The following is an 18389-nucleotide window of genomic DNA, read 5'->3' on the forward strand; positions in this document are numbered from 1 at the left end:
CCGAGATTGCGCCACTGCACTCCAGCACAGGCGACAGTGTGAGACTCCATCTCAAAAAAAAAAAAAAGAAAGAAAGAAAAAAGAAACCCCATATAGATTTAGACATGGAGACAGTGGACTTGAAGGGAAGGGAGATAAATTCAAACAGGGACTCATCAGCCAAGACTTTCTTCTTGTTTCTCTTCCCACCTCCATCCTGAAGACCTTGAGAGGACTTAAAGCCAGAAGCTGAGAGGGGAAGGGCACTCCCAGCCAGGACTAGCTCTCAGCCCGGATGGTGTCCTCACAGAGGCGGGGGGATGGTGTCCTCACAGAGGCGGGGGGATGGTGCTCCAGGATAGCATGCAGCAGCAGCACCTACTCCAGGTAGCAGCCATGATAGGTTTTTTTCACCTTTCATCCATCTTTATCATTTATTTGGTTTTCACGGTTATCTTGTGAGGCGGATGGCAATGGCGGTATCCCCATATTATAAGCAGAAAACTGTGAATTGCAGGATTAGGTAACTGTTGGATTCTTTTTTTTTTTTGAGACAGGGTCTTGCTCTGTCATCCAGGCTGGAGTGAAGTGGTCACTTCACATGAGAAGTGAAAGCCTTTTCTCAGTCAGCTGAGACCCCTGTTATATGTATTTCTGACCCCCAAGCCCCTCATTTCTCAAGTTTCGTGGCTGGAACTTTCTTCATTCTCAACTCCCGCTTTGGTACTCACCCAATCCAGGCAGTTGTGTGTCTGACTCACTCTGTCCTTTATCTCCTTTCTGAGCTCAGTGACTAGCTCTGCTCTGAAGGCACAGGGTCCTGCTGGCCCCATGCTGCAGCTTCCAGCCCAGGTGAGTAAGGCAGGTGTCAGCAGTATTGACCCCACCCATGAAGCCACCACAATGGCATACGTGATGTTTAGGTTGCCGCTGTTAACTTACAAAACGAGGTAACCTGATAAACATGGCTGTCCTCATGTTAATTTACTCTGAAACGTACTGAATAGCTACCAGGTGGAGTCAAAAGTTGAGATTTGGCTTCTGTGAACAGGTGATGTAATAAACTCATAGCCTTACCCTTTCACCCCTTTTGATCAAAAACTGCAAGATGATCATTACTCATTTCATATGATAAGTGTGTCCTTGAACATGAAATGGAAACAATTGAGGAGAAAGAAAAATGAGCTGTGTTTTAAGTCCAAAAAAACATTGCAAAAACATGGGCAATTCAACAAATATTTGTTTGTTACCTATTGTGTATGGTGCTAAGAGGCCTAAAGATGAGTAAAACAAGTCCCTAACACCAAGTAGCTTGTAGCCTAATTATGGAGATGGAAGCACATAGCCAACCACATTTCAGATCAGACTTTGTCCAAGGAAGTGTTATTATGATGGTATTAATCAATTAGGAAAGCAAGTTGCAAAATAACCTTTACACTAGAGTATGTCAACTGCTATTACAATTAGCTATAAAAATGTATTTCTTCTACGGATACACAATGTTTTGGGGCTCATGTCCTCTCTATATGCAGGCCTCCATGTGGTTGACCATTGTACTTACATTCATCCACCTGCCACCACCACCACATCTATCTGAAATCTGTCTGTCCATCTTTTTTCTGTCATTCGCCAGGACCTTATCAGACGTATAGAATCACTAGAAGTCATTTTCATGTTCCATTTTTGGAACGGTAGAATGCCACTCCTGTTTTTTAAAAACAGTTTTACACATATGATCACAAAAAAGAAAAGCATTATTATTTCCCGCTATTGAGATCTAGAATAAGTGGCTTGTTAAACAGTCTTCAGGTTTTAGAAAGTGTGTATGCTACTTGGAAGAAAGACCTTTGTGTGACTTACCTCCTTTCCCACCCAAGAAATTCCACTTCCAAATAAAGAAAGAGAAAGAAAGGAAGGAAGGGGGGAGAGAGAGATATATATATTAATCTGCAAACTACCCCCTGAGTGTGAAGCATACATGGTGTTGGCCGTTGCTGTCCCTGTCCCTGTGGCTCTGGGGTCTCTTAATTGCTTGGATTAGGACTGAGGCGAAGGTCAGAACTGGATAGCCTGCCCGTTATTTCCAGAGTGCAGGAAGTTACAGTTTGGTGTAGATACGGGACTGGTAATCAGATGACCTTTTGTTCTGTGCACAGGTGATGGGTGAAGGGCAGGCCTAATTAAAACCATCCAATAGATTAAGCATCTCCGTTGTCATTAATTTTCAGCCATGCATGAGCTCGTGATGCCTGGTCCTGCAGGAGTCACAAGTTTGCTCTGAAATGTCAAAACTCAAACACTTCTCAGCTTTCCTGTCCGTTCTGATTCCTGTTCCCACCTTCCCCACAGCAGAGGTCAGGCACACTGTTTTGAAATACTAGTAAAATGTGCAGTGGGGAACAATACATGTATGTGAACTTCGAGGAAGCCAGACACTCCTGAGAGGGTCTTGGGGGCGTTAATAAAGCATCTCAAGGAAGCTGAGTATCAAATTCATGCTTTTTGTGCTAAAAACATTAAGGTATTTAAATGTGTTATTCTAATCCCTGTTTCAGCCTGGGAACAGAAGGATCTAATATCTTTTATTTAAATCCCAGCCTTCCTAGACTGCTCCATTCTTTTCAGTCTAGTACAGGAAGAGACAGACTATAACCAGTTGATTTCAGTGACTACAAAACTGTTTTCACAACATACAACACATTCAACTTTTACATAAAATGCACTTGCCCAGATCTTAATACATTCCACATCATTTAGTAGAGATGTCAGGTTTTCAGAAGCTAGACTTCTGTCAGAATGCCACTTTAATTGTTCTGTTTTTTTGGACATGCGATAAAATTGTCACAGACGCAAGTACCGATGCATAAATTCTGAACCCCCAAGCAAAGTATCCTTATTTCAAAGTGAGCCCTTTCTCAGTTGTGGAGTAAACCGATCTTGAGCAGACAGGGTGTCCTCCTGTTTTTCTGAGAGCCCCTCTGCAAGTCTCAGCTGCAGAGGCAGCATTTACGGCTCGAATGCAGGATCGAGTTTTAAGGGTTTTGTTCAGTTAATAAAGAATATCAAGTTGCCCTCACCACTAACAACTGTAGGATGGCTGATCTGTAACTCCTGTTTCAAAGAAGACGATGCTCATAGGATGTTGAAGCAGTCACAAGTCGTCATGTAGTAATTAAGATCAGTAAAATATATATATAGAGAGATGGCCATATATATGCCTCATATCTAAATCAATTGTTATGGCTTCTTCTCTTTAAAAATGTTTGGTTTTCCAGGACATTATTAGAGCCTGAAATCAGAATTTAGACGCCATATAAAGGTATCTTCAGGTAAATAGAATAGCTAATCTTAAAGTTCTTCATATTTTGTGTGTATACGTTGGGAGGTGTATATAACACTGAAATAATTAGAATTGAACTTCCTATCATTATTAAATATTGAAAATGAGTTGAACCCTTTGTACAAGGAAATTATTAGTAAATGTTAATGTGTGTTTGCAGTAGCATATTAACATAAATATTTTCTAAAAGCTGTCTATTTGTGGAGTGTGAAGAAGAGCTCAAATTCTGTTTTTGAAAGTTGAGTTATAAAGAATCTTTTGGAATATGGAAGCATTTAACCTTAGTATTTTTGAAAACTGATACACCTTATTAAATAATTTTTGTACTTATACAATGCTGTGGAAATTTCAAGCTTTCCACAATTTATACATGCTCAAATATATGTGTTAAATTCCTAAAATTACCATGGAATTGCAGCACTAAGATAAAAAGCAAGATGCTTGCACAGCTGCCTGCCTCTCCCCTCTCCTTTGCACAGACTCCTGGTGTTGTGACCTTAGCACCCGTTCAATTGCCATGTCACCCAAAGGAAAGGACCTATGGCTGGTATTGCCAAAATATGGTGGATGTTATCAGAACATGCATGTTTCAGCCATACCAAAATAATGTCGTCAGTACATCTGGGCTCTTAGATTACTTGCTCCACAAATCCTGGAGTGTGTTGACCTGTATTTCTCAAGGGTGGCTGGATAGCATCAGGGTTCATTATTATGTCATGCATGTTTTATAACCAATAATGAGATATACGTTTGTCATACTAGTCAGTCAGCAAGAATCCTTATACTACTGCGCACTGTGTTAAATAGTCATTTGTAATGCAAAGATACTACAGAGGTATTCTATTGTGATGGAATCGGATTCTAGGCTTAAATCATTGGACAAAGAACAAACAGGTGGTTGAGCTAAGCTGGGCAAAGTAACGCACACCTGTGGCCTCAGCTACTTGGGAGGCTGAGGCAGGAGCATCGCTTGAGACTAGGAGTTCAAGACCAGCATGGGCAACATAAGGAGATCCTGTCTCAAAAAAAAAGTGTATGTGTATAAAATATATGTTAGTACAGTATACATACACACACATATGATAAGGTACTTGAATATAATTTGTTGGAATGATTTGCATCACGCAACATCCCCTTGTAAACGTTTGGCAAGCTGGTGTCTGTTAAGCCCTCAAAGTGCTTTTGTCAGGTGTTATGCAGGGGCCAGAGATGGGCTTATAATAGTCAAAGCATTATGATCTAAAGAGGCCAAGAAAAAAACTAAGCTCAGGTGTTAGCTTTTTCCAGGAGAGCTCTTTGTGAGGACAAAGATTGTTGTCAGCCATGTGTCATTAAAAGCTGTCACAAGGCTGGGCACCGTGGCTCACGCCTATAAACTCAGCACTTTGGGAGGCTGAGGCGGGCTGCTCACCTGAGGTCAGGAGTTCAAGACTAGGCTGGCCAACATGGCGAAATCCCATCTCTACTAAAAATACAAAAGAAAAAAATCAGCTGGGTGTGGGTGTGGTGGTGCACGCCTGTAGTCCCAGCTACTTGGGAGGCTGAGGCAAGAGAATTGCTTGAACCTGGGAGGTGGAGGTTGCAGTGAGCTGAGATCGTGCCCATTGCACTCCAGCCTGGGCGATGGAGTGAGACTCTGTCTCAAAATAAAAAAAGAGCTTTCCCAGAAGGCCTAGAATGTTTTTAAGGGTATTTGGAGAAAATAGAATCAAGACCCACTAGCATGTTGGTCAGGAAGTTAGCAAACGGTATCTTTTCTCTTGAATCACAGGACAAGTGGGGTGTTTTTATCTGCTTTCCATGAATGATGCGTTTGGATCTCTCAGAGGTGGCCAGTCATTTATGTATTCCTTTCATCCTCTCCATCTGCGAGTAGGCTTTCAGAACTGCACGCTAATACCATGTTCCTAGGTCTGTTGTTTATATGGAAGTTAAGATAGTTTTGTTTAAATAGAACTGTACTTTTTTTTCTATTACACTTAATTATGGGTGGAGATGTAACTAGTCTTGAAATCATGATTTTGATAGTCACCATTTATTGAATGTCTGCTATACAAATCTTAAATTAGACATTTGCAGAAGGGTGAGGAAAGGGAGGGATAGAAAAGAAAGGAAAGATGTCATCTCGGTCCTTGTGAAGGTTAGAGAGAAAAACATACTCCCCCAGGATGGATAGAACCAATTGCATTGAATAGTTTGTGGAAAGAAATGTACGGATTAAATAATTTTTTTAAAAAGCCAATTCTTAAAACTTTTATGTCACCTGTCTGCTCTTTCATAATGCAGCTGATGGTGTTAGGGAAAGAATGGTAACTCAAATCACATGGCATTTTGTAGGAAATCCCCTCTTTTATGTTCAGATGTGGTTTTGAAACATGTAAGGATTCCGAGAAATGCTTCCATGGGAGGGGCTCCATAACACCTTCGTCTTTAGAGGAAATACTGGCGTGAGATTTCCAGAATTTTTTGCTGCAAAAGCAACCAAAGCTAGAAACACTCATCCCTGAAAGTCTGCACACGTGGCTCATTTAACAGTGAGGTGCACGTAGTCACTCTGAAACCCCTTTGCTCATGGATTGTTCTTTCTGCTGTCAGCACTCACCTTGCTTTTCAAAATATGTCCCACCTTAGACCCAACCCTTGTGAGGCTGCCTCTTGGTCAAACACTGCATTCTTTGAAATAAAGACTGAACTGCTCTCACCTTTCCTTAGTTGTTGCATCTCTCTAAGGCACACTCTCTTGCAGCTTTCTTAGTTACAGCTCCCCTCCATGTGTAAGTTTTTATAGTGAGGGAGCTTTTCTAGTGAGGGAGCACTTACATCTCCCTTAGAACTATTGAGTTGAGTTGCAATTTTCTTTCTTTGTGCCTCTAAATAAGCTAACCCACAGGTACCTATTGGGCTTGCCTGAATGTACCCCCATTCCTGCCACTATCCTTTCCCACTGCTGCCCTCCCAACCCCAAATTCTACATCTGCCACTGTGCTCCAGCGGCCATTCCAAGCTGCCCAAATTGTCTACTTTTAGAATTTAGGGCTACAACGAAGTACACCAAAATCTGGGTCATGAGATTAAGTTTTGAGGGAGCCGCACAGTTCGGGTGAGAGCACAGATGTTCCAGAAGGGAACGACTGTCCAGAAGACCTGGACACCCCGGGTTGCATCCTGCACAAATGTACTAAATGCATCTGAAGAAAGAACACAGTGGTCAGAAGGGATGTGGTCAGCCATGGAGGCATTTAACAAATAGGATGGGTTAATTAATTTAACTGGTTTTAGACTCAAATATCAAGTGTTTGTATATCTATCTACTTAAGCTATGAGATTTTTAAAGGTACTGAAGTTTTTGACTGCTGTGAAAAAGAAGACGTTATATTTTATTTAAATAACTATTTTAATAAGAAAATCCTTTTCATAGGATAGTATTTTCAACAGGAAAATGAACACTTTTCCAAATGAAATCTTCTGATATATTGGAGCACTTTATAGTTAAATATCATGTATTTTAGGCTTTGTATGGATAAGTTGGTTTCTGTGTCATTACAAAAAACAACTTATGAAGTATTGTATGTTGTATTTCAGTTAGTTTCTGCCCCTGCCACCTTCTTATTTGAGACACTCAGATTAAAAGAGTATTTTTTTTTTTTTTTTGAGACGGAGTCTCGCTCTGTCGCCCAGGCTGGAGTGCAGTGGCGCGATCTCGGCTCACTGCAAGCTCCGCCTCCTGGGTTTACGCCATTCTCCTGCCTCAGCCTCCTGAGTAGCTGGGACTACAGGCGCCCGCCACCGCGCCCGGCTAATTTTTTGTATTTTTAGTAGAGACGGGGTTTCACCGTGGTCTCGATCTCCTGACCTTGTGATCCGCCCGCCTCGGCCTCCCAAAGTGCTGGGATTACAGGCGTGAGCCACTGCGCCCGGCAGCCTAAAAGAGTATTTTTAATGAAATACCAAACAAAATGTATACTTTCTGGGTTTCTGTTTAAAAGTGAAGAAGGAAAACCTACATATGCAAAACTTTAAGAAAGGGGATAAGATTCAGTGTTTCTTGTAATTGTTAACTGTCAGTATGGTAATGTTGTATGTATCTTATGCTATGGAAATTCAGGCTTAGCTAGAAAACATTTGTACTAGAAAGAACTTGTGGTATTGTCTGGGCCAGTGCAGGTGACTCGAGTGTGGTCCAGAGACAAGCAGCAGCGGCAGCAGTCAGGAGCTTGTTAGAAATGCACATTCACAGGCCCGGCCCAGACTTTCCGATCAGAGGCTGTACCTTGACAATCCCTCTGGGTGATTCTAATGCTCACTTAAAACTGGAAACTCATTGATCTAGGATAGTGGTTTTCAAACTTCCTTTTAGTCATAAGGACTGCTATATGTAATAAAGATGTTTTCAAATCCAGATAGTGAAAGAATTTTGTGAGTCTGGTTAATTAATAAGTGTTTTGGGTCTCTTGGGGGGTCCTGGGTGGAGTTCCTTGTAACCTCTCTGGCTCAAGTGAGCTCAGTGTACGAATCTGCAATCGAGATCCAGCCCCCCTTTGACAACTGGGCAGGTAAGATCAGAGGAGGTAAAGAATCTGCCTAGTTTATCAGGGAACCCCGCCCCCAGTATTTCAAAGTAGGTTCTTTCTACTTTCCGTAAGTGTCAGCTGGTCTGAGAAATAAAGAGAAAGAGTAGAAAGAGAGAAATTTTACAGCTGGGCCTCTAGGGGTGACATCACATATCAATAATAGGACCATGATAGGACCATGATGCCCACCTGAGCTGCAAAACCAGCAAGTTTTTATTAAGGATTTCAAAAGGGGGAGAGGGTGTACGAACAGGGAGTGGTCACAAAGATCACATGCTGCAAAGGGCAAAAAGGAGAACAAAGATCACAAGGCAAAGGGCAAAAGCAGAATTACCGATAAGGGCCTATGTTCAGCGGTGCACGTCTTATCTTGATAAACATCTTAAACAACAGAAAACAGGGTTCAAGAGCAGAGAACTGGTCTGACTTCAAATTTACCAGGGCAGGGTTTTTCCCCACCCTAGTAAGCCTGAGGGCACTGCAGGAGACCAGGGTGTATCTCAGTCCTTATCTCAACCGCATAGGACAGATACTCCCAGAGTGGCCGTTTATAGACCTCCCCCCAGGAATGCAATTCTTTTCCTAGGGACTTAATAGTAATATTCCTTGCTAGGAAAAGAATTTAATGATCTCTCTCCTACTTACACGTCCATTATAGGCTCTCTGCCAGAAGAAAAATATGTTTTTTTTTGCCTGACCCTGCAGGCAGTCGGACATTATGGTTGTCTTCCCATGTTCCCTTGCTGTTACTCTGTTCTTTTTCAAGGTGCACTGATTTCATATTGTTCAAACACACATGTTTTACAATCAGTTTGTACAGTTAACACAATCATCACAGTGATCCTGAGGTGATGTACATCCTCAGTTTATGAAGATAACAGGATTAAGAGATTAAGATAAAGACAGGCATAAGAAATTATGAAAGTATTATTTGGAAAGTGATAAATGTCCATATTAAAATGAAATCTTCACAATTTATGTTCCTCTGTCATGGCTCCAGCCAGTCCCTCTGTTCAGGGTCCCTGACTTCCTGCAACATTAAGTTTGCTCAGATGATATTGCAAGATCAGAAGTAGCAACTCTGAGAGCAGGATTTATGTATATCAGATAAATTAATGTATGATCATTAGTTCTATAAAAGCAGTTACCCAAGGTTTCACTTAAGTGTTATATTTGAAATAACTTTAGAGAGCTAGTTTTTAAATTTCAGGGACACGTATCCCATAAAATGAGATACTCCAGGAACTGATTTTTGTAAGTCTCAAAAGAAAAACTTATTTTTCATTTTAGAATCTATTATATTATCCAAAAAAGCAGATAGAATACTCCAGTCAACTGAATGCTTTTGGTTTATATTTCTATTCATAATACACCAAAAAAGGATTAAAGAAGTGCCCCCAAGCACCTAGGTTAGCTCAGCTGTGGTCTGGAGTTTTTATTTTATAGGTTGAATTATTATATGTTGGGCATACTTATTAAGTGTGGCATGTGATTCCAGGTCACAAGTTAAGATTAAGAAAGAGCCGGCTTGTGCTTCCTGGCAACTTGGTATACTAAAATACTGCATATGGCTAAAGCGGGGTGGTGCCTCTTCAGTTCTGTAGAAATTAGCTGTTGGACATCTGTTTTGAACCCCTAGTGTGTGCTAGAATTATGTTTTCTCAAGGCATTACAGCTGAGGGCGTAATAAATCCTTGATGAGAATTTCATGCTCCTAAAACACTGCCGTATGGCTTGCTTTATATACCCCGGTCGGGTTTTCCCCTAATTTTTGCTTTTTGGGAAAGGCAGCTGTTGGATGTTCATAGATTGTACTTTAAGCCATTGGAATCCTGACTTGACTTACTTGAGATCCAAATCCCAGAGTGGCAAGCCCAGTGAGTCTATTTGACTTGCTCCTCATTTCCCATTGGTTGGCCTATCGCTAACCTCCCTCATAGAAAACCAACAACTTTAACCTCAAAGAAAACCCGAGTCTGTTTAGGTCCTTTCCGGTTCCACTCCCGAGATTTTCCGACCCCTGAAGTGTGAAGTGACCAAGCCTTCCGCCCATGGGCTTCCTTTCTCTCCAGACCACCTCGAATTTGCTTAGGAAGAAGCCAGCTTTCTTGATTACTTGAGTGACATATAGACTCAAGGAGGAGTCGCAGCCTCAGGCCTCCTGATTCCTGTTTAAGTTCCTGTTTTACGCTCTCTTGTGATACTTTCATGGATGCACAAGAGGAGTTGTAGATTAAGTGATGGCCTCCTTAGTGAGGTTCCACCTCAGTGAGTGAATGATTTTAATTAAAGAGTGATTAATGTAATCATAGGACTCCAGACTCTGGATCCACTATGTCCTCAGTGTCTCAGAAATTCCTTTGCACAGCCCTTAGACCAAAAGGAAAACTTAAGTTTCTAATTATTAAGTAGGTAAAGTCAAATAATTTAAGAAGTATTTATGACCCTACAACTTAGCAGACATTTGAATCAATAATGTCATTGAAAGACATACATTGAAAGAAATAATCCTTATTTCCTCCATTGTTAAATAATCATTACTGTTGACAATGGCATGTGGTTATGTGACTGTTGAGCGCTGCACAACTTCCCAAACTTTAGGCTGAGCATAGCTGCTGCCTTGCTCATTTTCTATTCCACATTGATTTTCACAGGGCATTTGCTTTTTATCATCACCACCATGAGAGCTCAGCTTCACAAAGACATACCATGAAAAGGGATGCAGTGTGATTTACTGTTGAAACTGTGAGCTACTTCCAGCTAGTATTTTTCACTGTTACCTGAGAGACATTGCTGTATTTCCCTCAAAAATTAAAACATTTCTGCTGCAGCATCCCCAGAGCACCTGCACACCCAGTTGGGAACCACAAGTCTGATGGCATGCAGTTCTCAGAAGTGTCCAGTCTTGTTTTGTTTTTCCAACAGTTAAGATGTTTCACATAATCCTATGCTAGGTGGAGTAGGAGATGCAATTGTTTTATACTTGCTAGTCAACACAGTGGTTTAACATTAATACATCACCACCATTCCATGAGGTGGCTGGTTCTCATTTTCCCAATCCCACTCATGGAAAGCAGGGGCTCATGGACCTCCTTTCCCTGCTTAAATGGTTAATGTGTGGTGCGCAGGAAAAGGTCATACTCAGGCCTTTAACCGTGGCTCCCAGGTTGTTTTCTCCAACCATATTTGATCTGTGGTTCTGTAGAGTTCAAAAACAAAATGGGAAGTCACTTTTGTGTAGCCAATTACAGCTGTGGACTGCCTCTGCCAAAAAGAGGCTTTAAGTAGCAGTTGCACAGACTAGGAGGGAACACATACAGCTTAATATCCCTTCATGTTAAAATTGCTTATGTGGAGTTGACTAGAGGCTTCATTGATAATCAGTGGTAAAGCTCAAGTAACTTTCTTTTAGGTCACATTAAAGTGAATCTGGCATCTGCTACCAGGGAGATGGTGATTCTGTTCTATCCTGCTCTCAGTTGCCTAAAAGATTATACGTGGAGGCTGTTTTTTAAGTTCTGAAGCATGCCTATTAAATAATGGTTGAAGAACCTGAGAATATGTAGCAAGCAACAACAGAGCTTTGGGAGGAAGGATGTGATAGCTATTTTTATATTTCAGCCTCCCAAATATTTGTAAGAGAAGTTAGACTTTTCCTGTTTAGCCCCAAATGACAGAGTTAGTACTCTTAAGTATGCTTAGTAACAACAAAAAAGTAAAAATAATTTGCAGTGGTCACACCTACTCCAGGAGGCATCGAACTGCTGCCATTGCAAACCCTTGTGAAAATGCTAAAAGGGACATCAGGTTGTGTAACCCGGCTCCTAAAGTCCTTTCATCATGTTTTTCTAAATTTCTAACTCTTATCTTTGTCACTGAGCAAAGGCTTTTTACACGGTTTTACATTCAGTTTGCTGTCTCGCCAAATGCGTTTCTTTCTCAAGTTGGTAGAATGAGATGTCAGGTAGCACTTCAGTTTTCTGTTTGGAACAGGTATCTTTGTGGGTAGGGACCATCTAGGAGCAGTTGAAGTTCTTACTGGGCAAATCTTTGAGTGTCCATTCTAGCTGATGCATGAAGTCCAATGTGGGCGTGGCCAGTAGACCTCGGGGACATCCAGAAAAATCTTTTACTTTGTGTTTATTCTGTGTGTGTGGCAGCGGGGGGCTGTGGGGCTGTTTAAGTGATCCAAAAGCTTACCTGTAAATTCCCCAAATCAAGCATCAGCTTACCAATTCAGAATGTACAGTCACTCAGTCCTGAGATGCTAGTCTTTGGTTCATGTTGCTGTGTTTTCTGGTCTGCACTCTGAAGAAGCACTTCACTATCATGAATACCCCTCTGCTTTAGACCCCACAGATTCATATTGGCTCCTCTTCCCAGACAACTTGAGGACCTGGGAAAGCTTGGCCGCCATCTTGGATTCCTTGTGGAAAGAACCGCTCCTAGGCAGGGGCTGATCTTCTCGCCCCCTTGAGGGCTGTGCTTGCACGGCTCAGCGAGGGGAGACTTCCGCTCCCTGACTCCCATCCTAAATCCTCTGCCTTGGCTGCCCTTCAAACACAGCTTCCTTTTCTGGGGTGGATGTAGAGAAGTCTTTTTTTCTTTCCTCTTACCCCAGCCCTCTTTCTTGCACGTTCTCATGCCCTGCCAATTTCCTTTCCCTTCTGTAAAAGCAGATTTTACAGAAAATTCCCTTGCCAGCCCTCGGTTGTATATGATGTACCATAAAGCGAAAGGAGGTCTGTGCTGGCTTTCTGATTTATTGGAAAGATATTTCCGAAGACCCCTGTAACTAGCCTGACTGCCTTTATCATTCAGCAGGGCACACGTACCCCTGAGGAGTTTGTGCAGATGCCTCCCACTGAGCAGAGTGATTACAAATAGGCTGTGTTTTAAGTTAGTTTTCTGTTGTGTATTTCATCTGAGAAGTTGGCAAATACTTGAAAGCCACAAGCTCCTGTTTTCTGAAAGCTTCTTTGCACATGAGCATAAAATGTATGTATTGAATTTGGAGATCATCCAGTAACTGTCCTTTTAATGCAGCGGAATGTAGATTACAGCTGTTTCCTCTGGAAAGATGTGCATAGTTCTGATTTCCCTCTCTTTTCTCATAGAGTGTCTCCTCTGCAGAAGTCTGAGATAGTGGATGTGGTGAAGAAGCGGGTGAAGGCCATCACCCTCGCCATCGGAGACGGCGCCAACGATGTCGGGATGATCCAGACAGCCCACGTGGGTGTGGGAATCAGTGGCAATGAAGGCATGCAGGCCACCAACAACTCGGATTACGCCATCGCACAGGTCAGCAGTTTGGGCGTCCAGCTGCCCCATCCTGTTGAGAGATGGTAGCTGGGCATGAGGACCTGGCGTTTAAGCTTCAGTGCAGCCCCAAACCTCTGCCGCTCCTCTTGACGTTGCTGTCTAGATGAAAACCCAGGGATATTCGGATTTCTCTGTGGTTGTGATCTTGTGCAGTTTGGAGGTCCTGTCCTGCTGGTGGGTTTTCTTTGGCCAGCTGTGGGGTTGGCCAAGCTGCTCTGTGATCCAGGCAAGGTGCTACTCCAATCAGACAGGTCCCTGATCTTGCTAATAATAACCTCTCACCCTCAGCTTCTGCATCTGCTGCATTGCTTTTCCTACTGCATCACCTGCTGAAGCACAGCTGTGCTCGTGACAGCCTTTCTCTGTAATCCCGTTCTGGTCTCAACCCTGCCAAAGGTGCTGGGACACCCCCTGGTTAGGTGCTTAAGATCAGGGGCGAGCAGTGATTTACAGCTGTCGTCTTCCCTGTAGTTGTGACAGGGGTGCTGCCCAGGACCACGCCTGTGAGGTGAATTGCCACGAGCATGAGCTGGGTTTGGGCCGTAATGACCCGTGGTCAGTAGCAAACAGCCTCCTGAAGTTAGGCCCAGTCCAGTCCATTCCTCTCTGCCCTGAGCCTCGCATGCCAGGGCTCCTGATGTGCTGTACTGCACTGCTGGCCTGAGGATGAAGGAAAGCTCCACTCCGCAGTGATAGCCCAAAGGTGAGGGAAGATAGCCGATTTCCTGACCTGTAGGGTGCATATCTGAGACCACCTTTGCAAAATCATGACGGAGACTGTGGAAGAGATTGAACTTAACCGACTCCATCTTGCTTCTAACCTCCAAGCTGTCCTTGTTCATTCCTGGGCATAAGCTGAACTAACTTTGAGAGAAACTTAGTTTATCGTTTAAACAAAGATGGTAACAGCCCTTTCCCAAAGCAGACCTCCTCCTTGCCTGGGGACTAGACTGACATTAACCACAAGATTTGAAATGATGGCTTAGGAGTCATGCAGTTGGAGGCTACAAGATTCTGACCCTCTTAAACTGCTCCTAAGATCAGGGCTTGAGACATTTTGCAGACCCTGCACTTGATGGATCAGCTGGCACCACCCAGATCCGTAAACTGGCTCATCTAATCTTGTAGCTCCCACCACCCAGGAACTGACTGAGCACACAGGAAGACAGCTTTGGACTCCTGATGATTTCTTCCCTGAGCAATCAGCATTCCTGGTTCACTGGCTACCCCCATCCAAGTTTTCCTTAAAAGCTCCCTGAATGCTCAGGGAGACTGATTTGAGTAACAATAAAGCTCCAGTCTGCCTCACATTCAGCTCTGCATGAATTATTCTTCATTGCAATTCCTCTGTCTTGTGGAATCGACTGTGTCTAGGCAACGGGCAAGGTGAACCCCTTGGGTGGTTACATATCTCGATGATTGGGCCTGCTGGATCATCCAGAAAACCTGGACATCACAGTGAACCTGGGGCATGTCCCTCTGTCTCCAGATTGTGACACATCGTGAGTAGATGCCTGCCCATCGGCTGGGTAGCAGGAATCCCCTTGTGTTTCTGCGGTGTTGAGGTGTTTGAAGAACGTGTTCACCTCAGTCACACAAACACAAGGGAAAACGGCCATCCACCCCTTCCAGCTGAAATCAGGGGCTGCATATAAAATGTGAACGAGCTTCCTATAGCCCCAGGGCTTCAGGCCAGTCCTCTGCAGCTCTGGGGTTCCACCTCCCCAAAGTGGGGGCTGTGTGTTAGAACACCTCTCAGGTTTCTTCTCAGCTCGCAGTTCTGCAGATGCAGGGAGGAATTACAAAATCCTCCTGGCTCTGAAAAGTGCGTGCAATCAATCTTCTTCCTTTGCCGATTTCAAATAAATCCTCAAGATAATTTCTGAAGTCGGTAAGAGAAGGAATCCTGACTTTATAGGTGGGAAAACTGGGGTTCCTTCATATCAGGTGACTTACTTCAGGTCCAAGCAAGCGAGCGTCTTGGGGTCAGAAAGCAACGGACCTGAGTGTGAACTTGGGGGCCGGCCCCCCACACACCTGCCTGTTTACTTTCCTGAGTCAAATGCTTTGAGGCCTGTGGGACTCGCACTTCCTGTAGTCTGTCAGCAACCATAGATGTTATCCACCCCAGCATTATTAAATACTTGAGTTATAACATCATATGGCTGGAAGGGATCTTAAGAGGTTTCCTAGGAGTTCCAGGCAAATATTTGTCTGTCTTTTTCTTTAAAATGTCTAGGGAAGGGAGATCCCCTGACCTGCTTTATTGAAACTGCATACGAATAGGATGTGTTATCCAGAGCAATTGCTCTCTTCAAATTAAAAGTGTGAAAGAAGGGTGGAGCTGGGAGCGAGGCTCTAAAACGCCACTGGGGGTTTTCCTGCCCCTCCAGCATCATAGTCACCTCTGCCAAAGGAACTGACGCAGCCCGCATGTGTCTGTGCATCCTCATTTCTCCTGTCCATGGTCCCATTGCCGATTAGGCAGGGGTGCTGTTACTTCAGGGCAGGTTCCTGCTAACCTCACACCCTTTCCACCAACCAGCATGCTGCCCCTACCTTCATCACCAAGCCAGAAAAGCCACAGCTTGATTAATTTCTTTGCCACTCTTGAAATGATAAACATCTCTGGTTGTTTATCACCTTGGGCTTTATCTGTTCATTTTAATGTGGATGCATTTTTTTTATTACGCTTTGGAGGAAGTACCCTGTAGGGTTATTATGCTCAGAAGGAAAAAAAATTTAGCTCAAAGACTTACCTTGGGAAAGTTGTGAAGCAGGCAAAGCTCTGGTTTTATTTCTTCCCTGCCTGCCTCATGCTTTTATGCACACGGGCCGCCCGAGACTGAGCGCCGTCCTTTTCCAGCTGCCTCGTCCTGGGCAGCCTTGCTGCCGTCCCTGCGTCATGGTGCTCCCCTAGCCCTCGGCTTTCCCTTCTCCTCGGGAGAATCATTCCTGCCCCCTGCCCTCCTAATGTTTTCGGAACGACCCCATGAAGACAGCATTTTGATTTAGAATATACCTTTTTTTTCCCCTGAAAACAAATCACTGTAGCGCTGAAGTCGAGGCGTTCCGGACGACTCAAGCAGATGTTTTCTGTGCCCACTGAAGTTTAACATCAGGGGGTCCCGGTCAAATACAAACTTTCTTTTTATTTGTTTAGCCGGTTATTTTATGATTTCCCATTCCCCTGTGGAATCCTTAATGAGCCTTTATGGGGAGTTTTATTTTTCCATGTACACCTACTTCTGCCACTTCGAAGCGGTGATTTAGATTCCGAGTGCGTGGTGAGCCCCGCGCCTTCCTCACCTCCTGGAAGGACACGCTGAGCTGCGACCCCGCCTAGGATGGGGTCCTTTCTTTAGTGCTAATGGGGATTATTATGCAGTTTCCTCCTGAAAATATTTTGTTTAAGTATTGTATTGTCAGTCTGGTCATTTCTTTTCTATCGAGAGTGACATTTAATTTATTTATTTGTTTTCTTTTCTGTTTTTTTTTTTCTCCCCCAAGAATTTCACTCTCGTTGCCCAGGCTGGAGTGCAGTGGCGGGATCTCGGCTCACTGCAGCGTCCGCCTCCTGGGTTCAAGTGCTTCTCTTGCCTCAGCCTCCCAAGTAGCTGGGATTACAGGCACCCACCACCACATCTGACTACTTTTTGGATTTTTAGTAGAAACGGGCTTTCACCATATTGGCCAGACTGGTCTTGAACTCCTGGCCTCAGGTGATCCGCCCACCTTGGCCTCCCAAAGTGCTGGGATTACAGGTGTGAACCACTGCGCCCAGCCGAGAGTTACATTTAATTTCAAAAGTCATCTGAAATTAGTAAGAAGTGTATGACTGCAAAAGAATTTCTAATGTTCTGGGGCATCCTCAATACAGCCTGCTTGTCTCTCCTAGTAGTGTAATAGGGTTCAGGCTTGTGGACTTACTGACACTCTGACTTAGAACAGGAGGCATTAAGGTTTTCCTGCAAGGGAACCAAGAAGGAACTCAAATCCGGGGTAAGGCATATCAAATGTGTAGAAGCATGATGTAAACAGGATTGCCCCTAACAGCACATTTATACCAGAGCAGGACACCATGCACCAGACCAGAGAAACTCGTTTGCCTCCCTCCAGCACAAGGTTTACACTTTTTGGGACCTTTTTGAAACGGCACACAGAAGGCAAAGCCAGGCTAAGGGGTGGCTGAGGAGATACGATCCAAGTGGTGTCCAGAGACCCCCTCCCCCAATGAGGATTCCTGGATGTTACTGGAATATCTATGGCTCCAACTCAAACCACAGCAGCCATCACATCACTCCCAGCTTGGGACCCACCAGCCGCTCCTGACTGCATAGCACTCTGGCCAGAGGTGCTCTGTACTGGGTGGAGGCAAAAAGAGAAGACAAAATGGGTCAAGAAGTGGAGGCAAAGTGTGTGTGTGTCTTAGGATATCTGTGTGTACATGTGTATTTGTGTGTCTGTGTGTGTGTGTGTCTCTGTCCTGTGTGCCTCTATCTCTGTCTAGGTATGTGTGTCTGCCTGTATGTGTCTGTTTTTCTGTGCCTGTGTGTGTCTCTGTGTATCTTTGTGTGTATATCCGTGTGTATCTATATGTGTGTGTGTAACTTTTTAACCTACGCAGTTGTTAGTGGAAGTAGTGTGTGTGCACCTGTGTGTACCTTTCCTTTAAACAAGACTCTATTGTGTGAGTGTCCCTGTCCCTTGTTCTTTTTGTCACTGAAAAATCTGTGATTGCTTAGATGTCTGACTTTCACTACTTTTCTTTCAGTTTAGTAGTTCAACTTTGTTTAATAATTAATCCCTATTGAAACACTATTCACAATAGCAAAGACATGGAACCAACCCAAATGCACATCAATGCTGGACTGGATAAAGAAAATGCAGTACACATACACCATGGAATACTATGCAGCCATAAAAAGGAACGAGATCACGTCCTTTGCAGAGACTTGGATGGAGCTGGAAACCATTATCCTCAGCAAACTAACATAGGAACAGAAAACCAAACACCACATGTCCTCACTTATAAGTGGGAGCTGAACGATGAGAACACATGGACACAGGGAGGGGAACAACGTGCACTGGGGCCTGTTGGGGAGGCAGGGGGAGGGAGAGCATCAGAATAAATAGCTAATGCATCTGGACCTTAAAACCTAGGTGATGGATTGATA

The 18389-nt window shown here is 43.7% G+C and overlaps 1 protein-coding gene across 2 annotated transcripts in view; it reads left to right on the forward strand.

The window, feature by feature from the left end:
- Positions 1–18389, forward strand: part of ATP8A2 (ATPase phospholipid transporting 8A2) — a 653147-nt gene that overhangs the window by 388085 nt on the left and 246673 nt on the right. For both annotated transcript variants that reach the window (XM_050766819.1, XM_050766821.1), the window contains one exon: positions 13008–13191. In XM_050766819.1, the coding sequence (XP_050622776.1) occupies positions 13008–13191 (184 nt within the window). The remainder of the gene's footprint in view (positions 1–13007; positions 13192–18389) is intronic.

The sequence above is a fragment of the Macaca thibetana genome, chromosome 17, assembly GCF_024542745.1.
Source record: "Macaca thibetana thibetana isolate TM-01 chromosome 17, ASM2454274v1, whole genome shotgun sequence".
In the NCBI taxonomy this organism is placed as follows: domain Eukaryota; kingdom Metazoa; phylum Chordata; class Mammalia; order Primates; family Cercopithecidae; genus Macaca; species Macaca thibetana.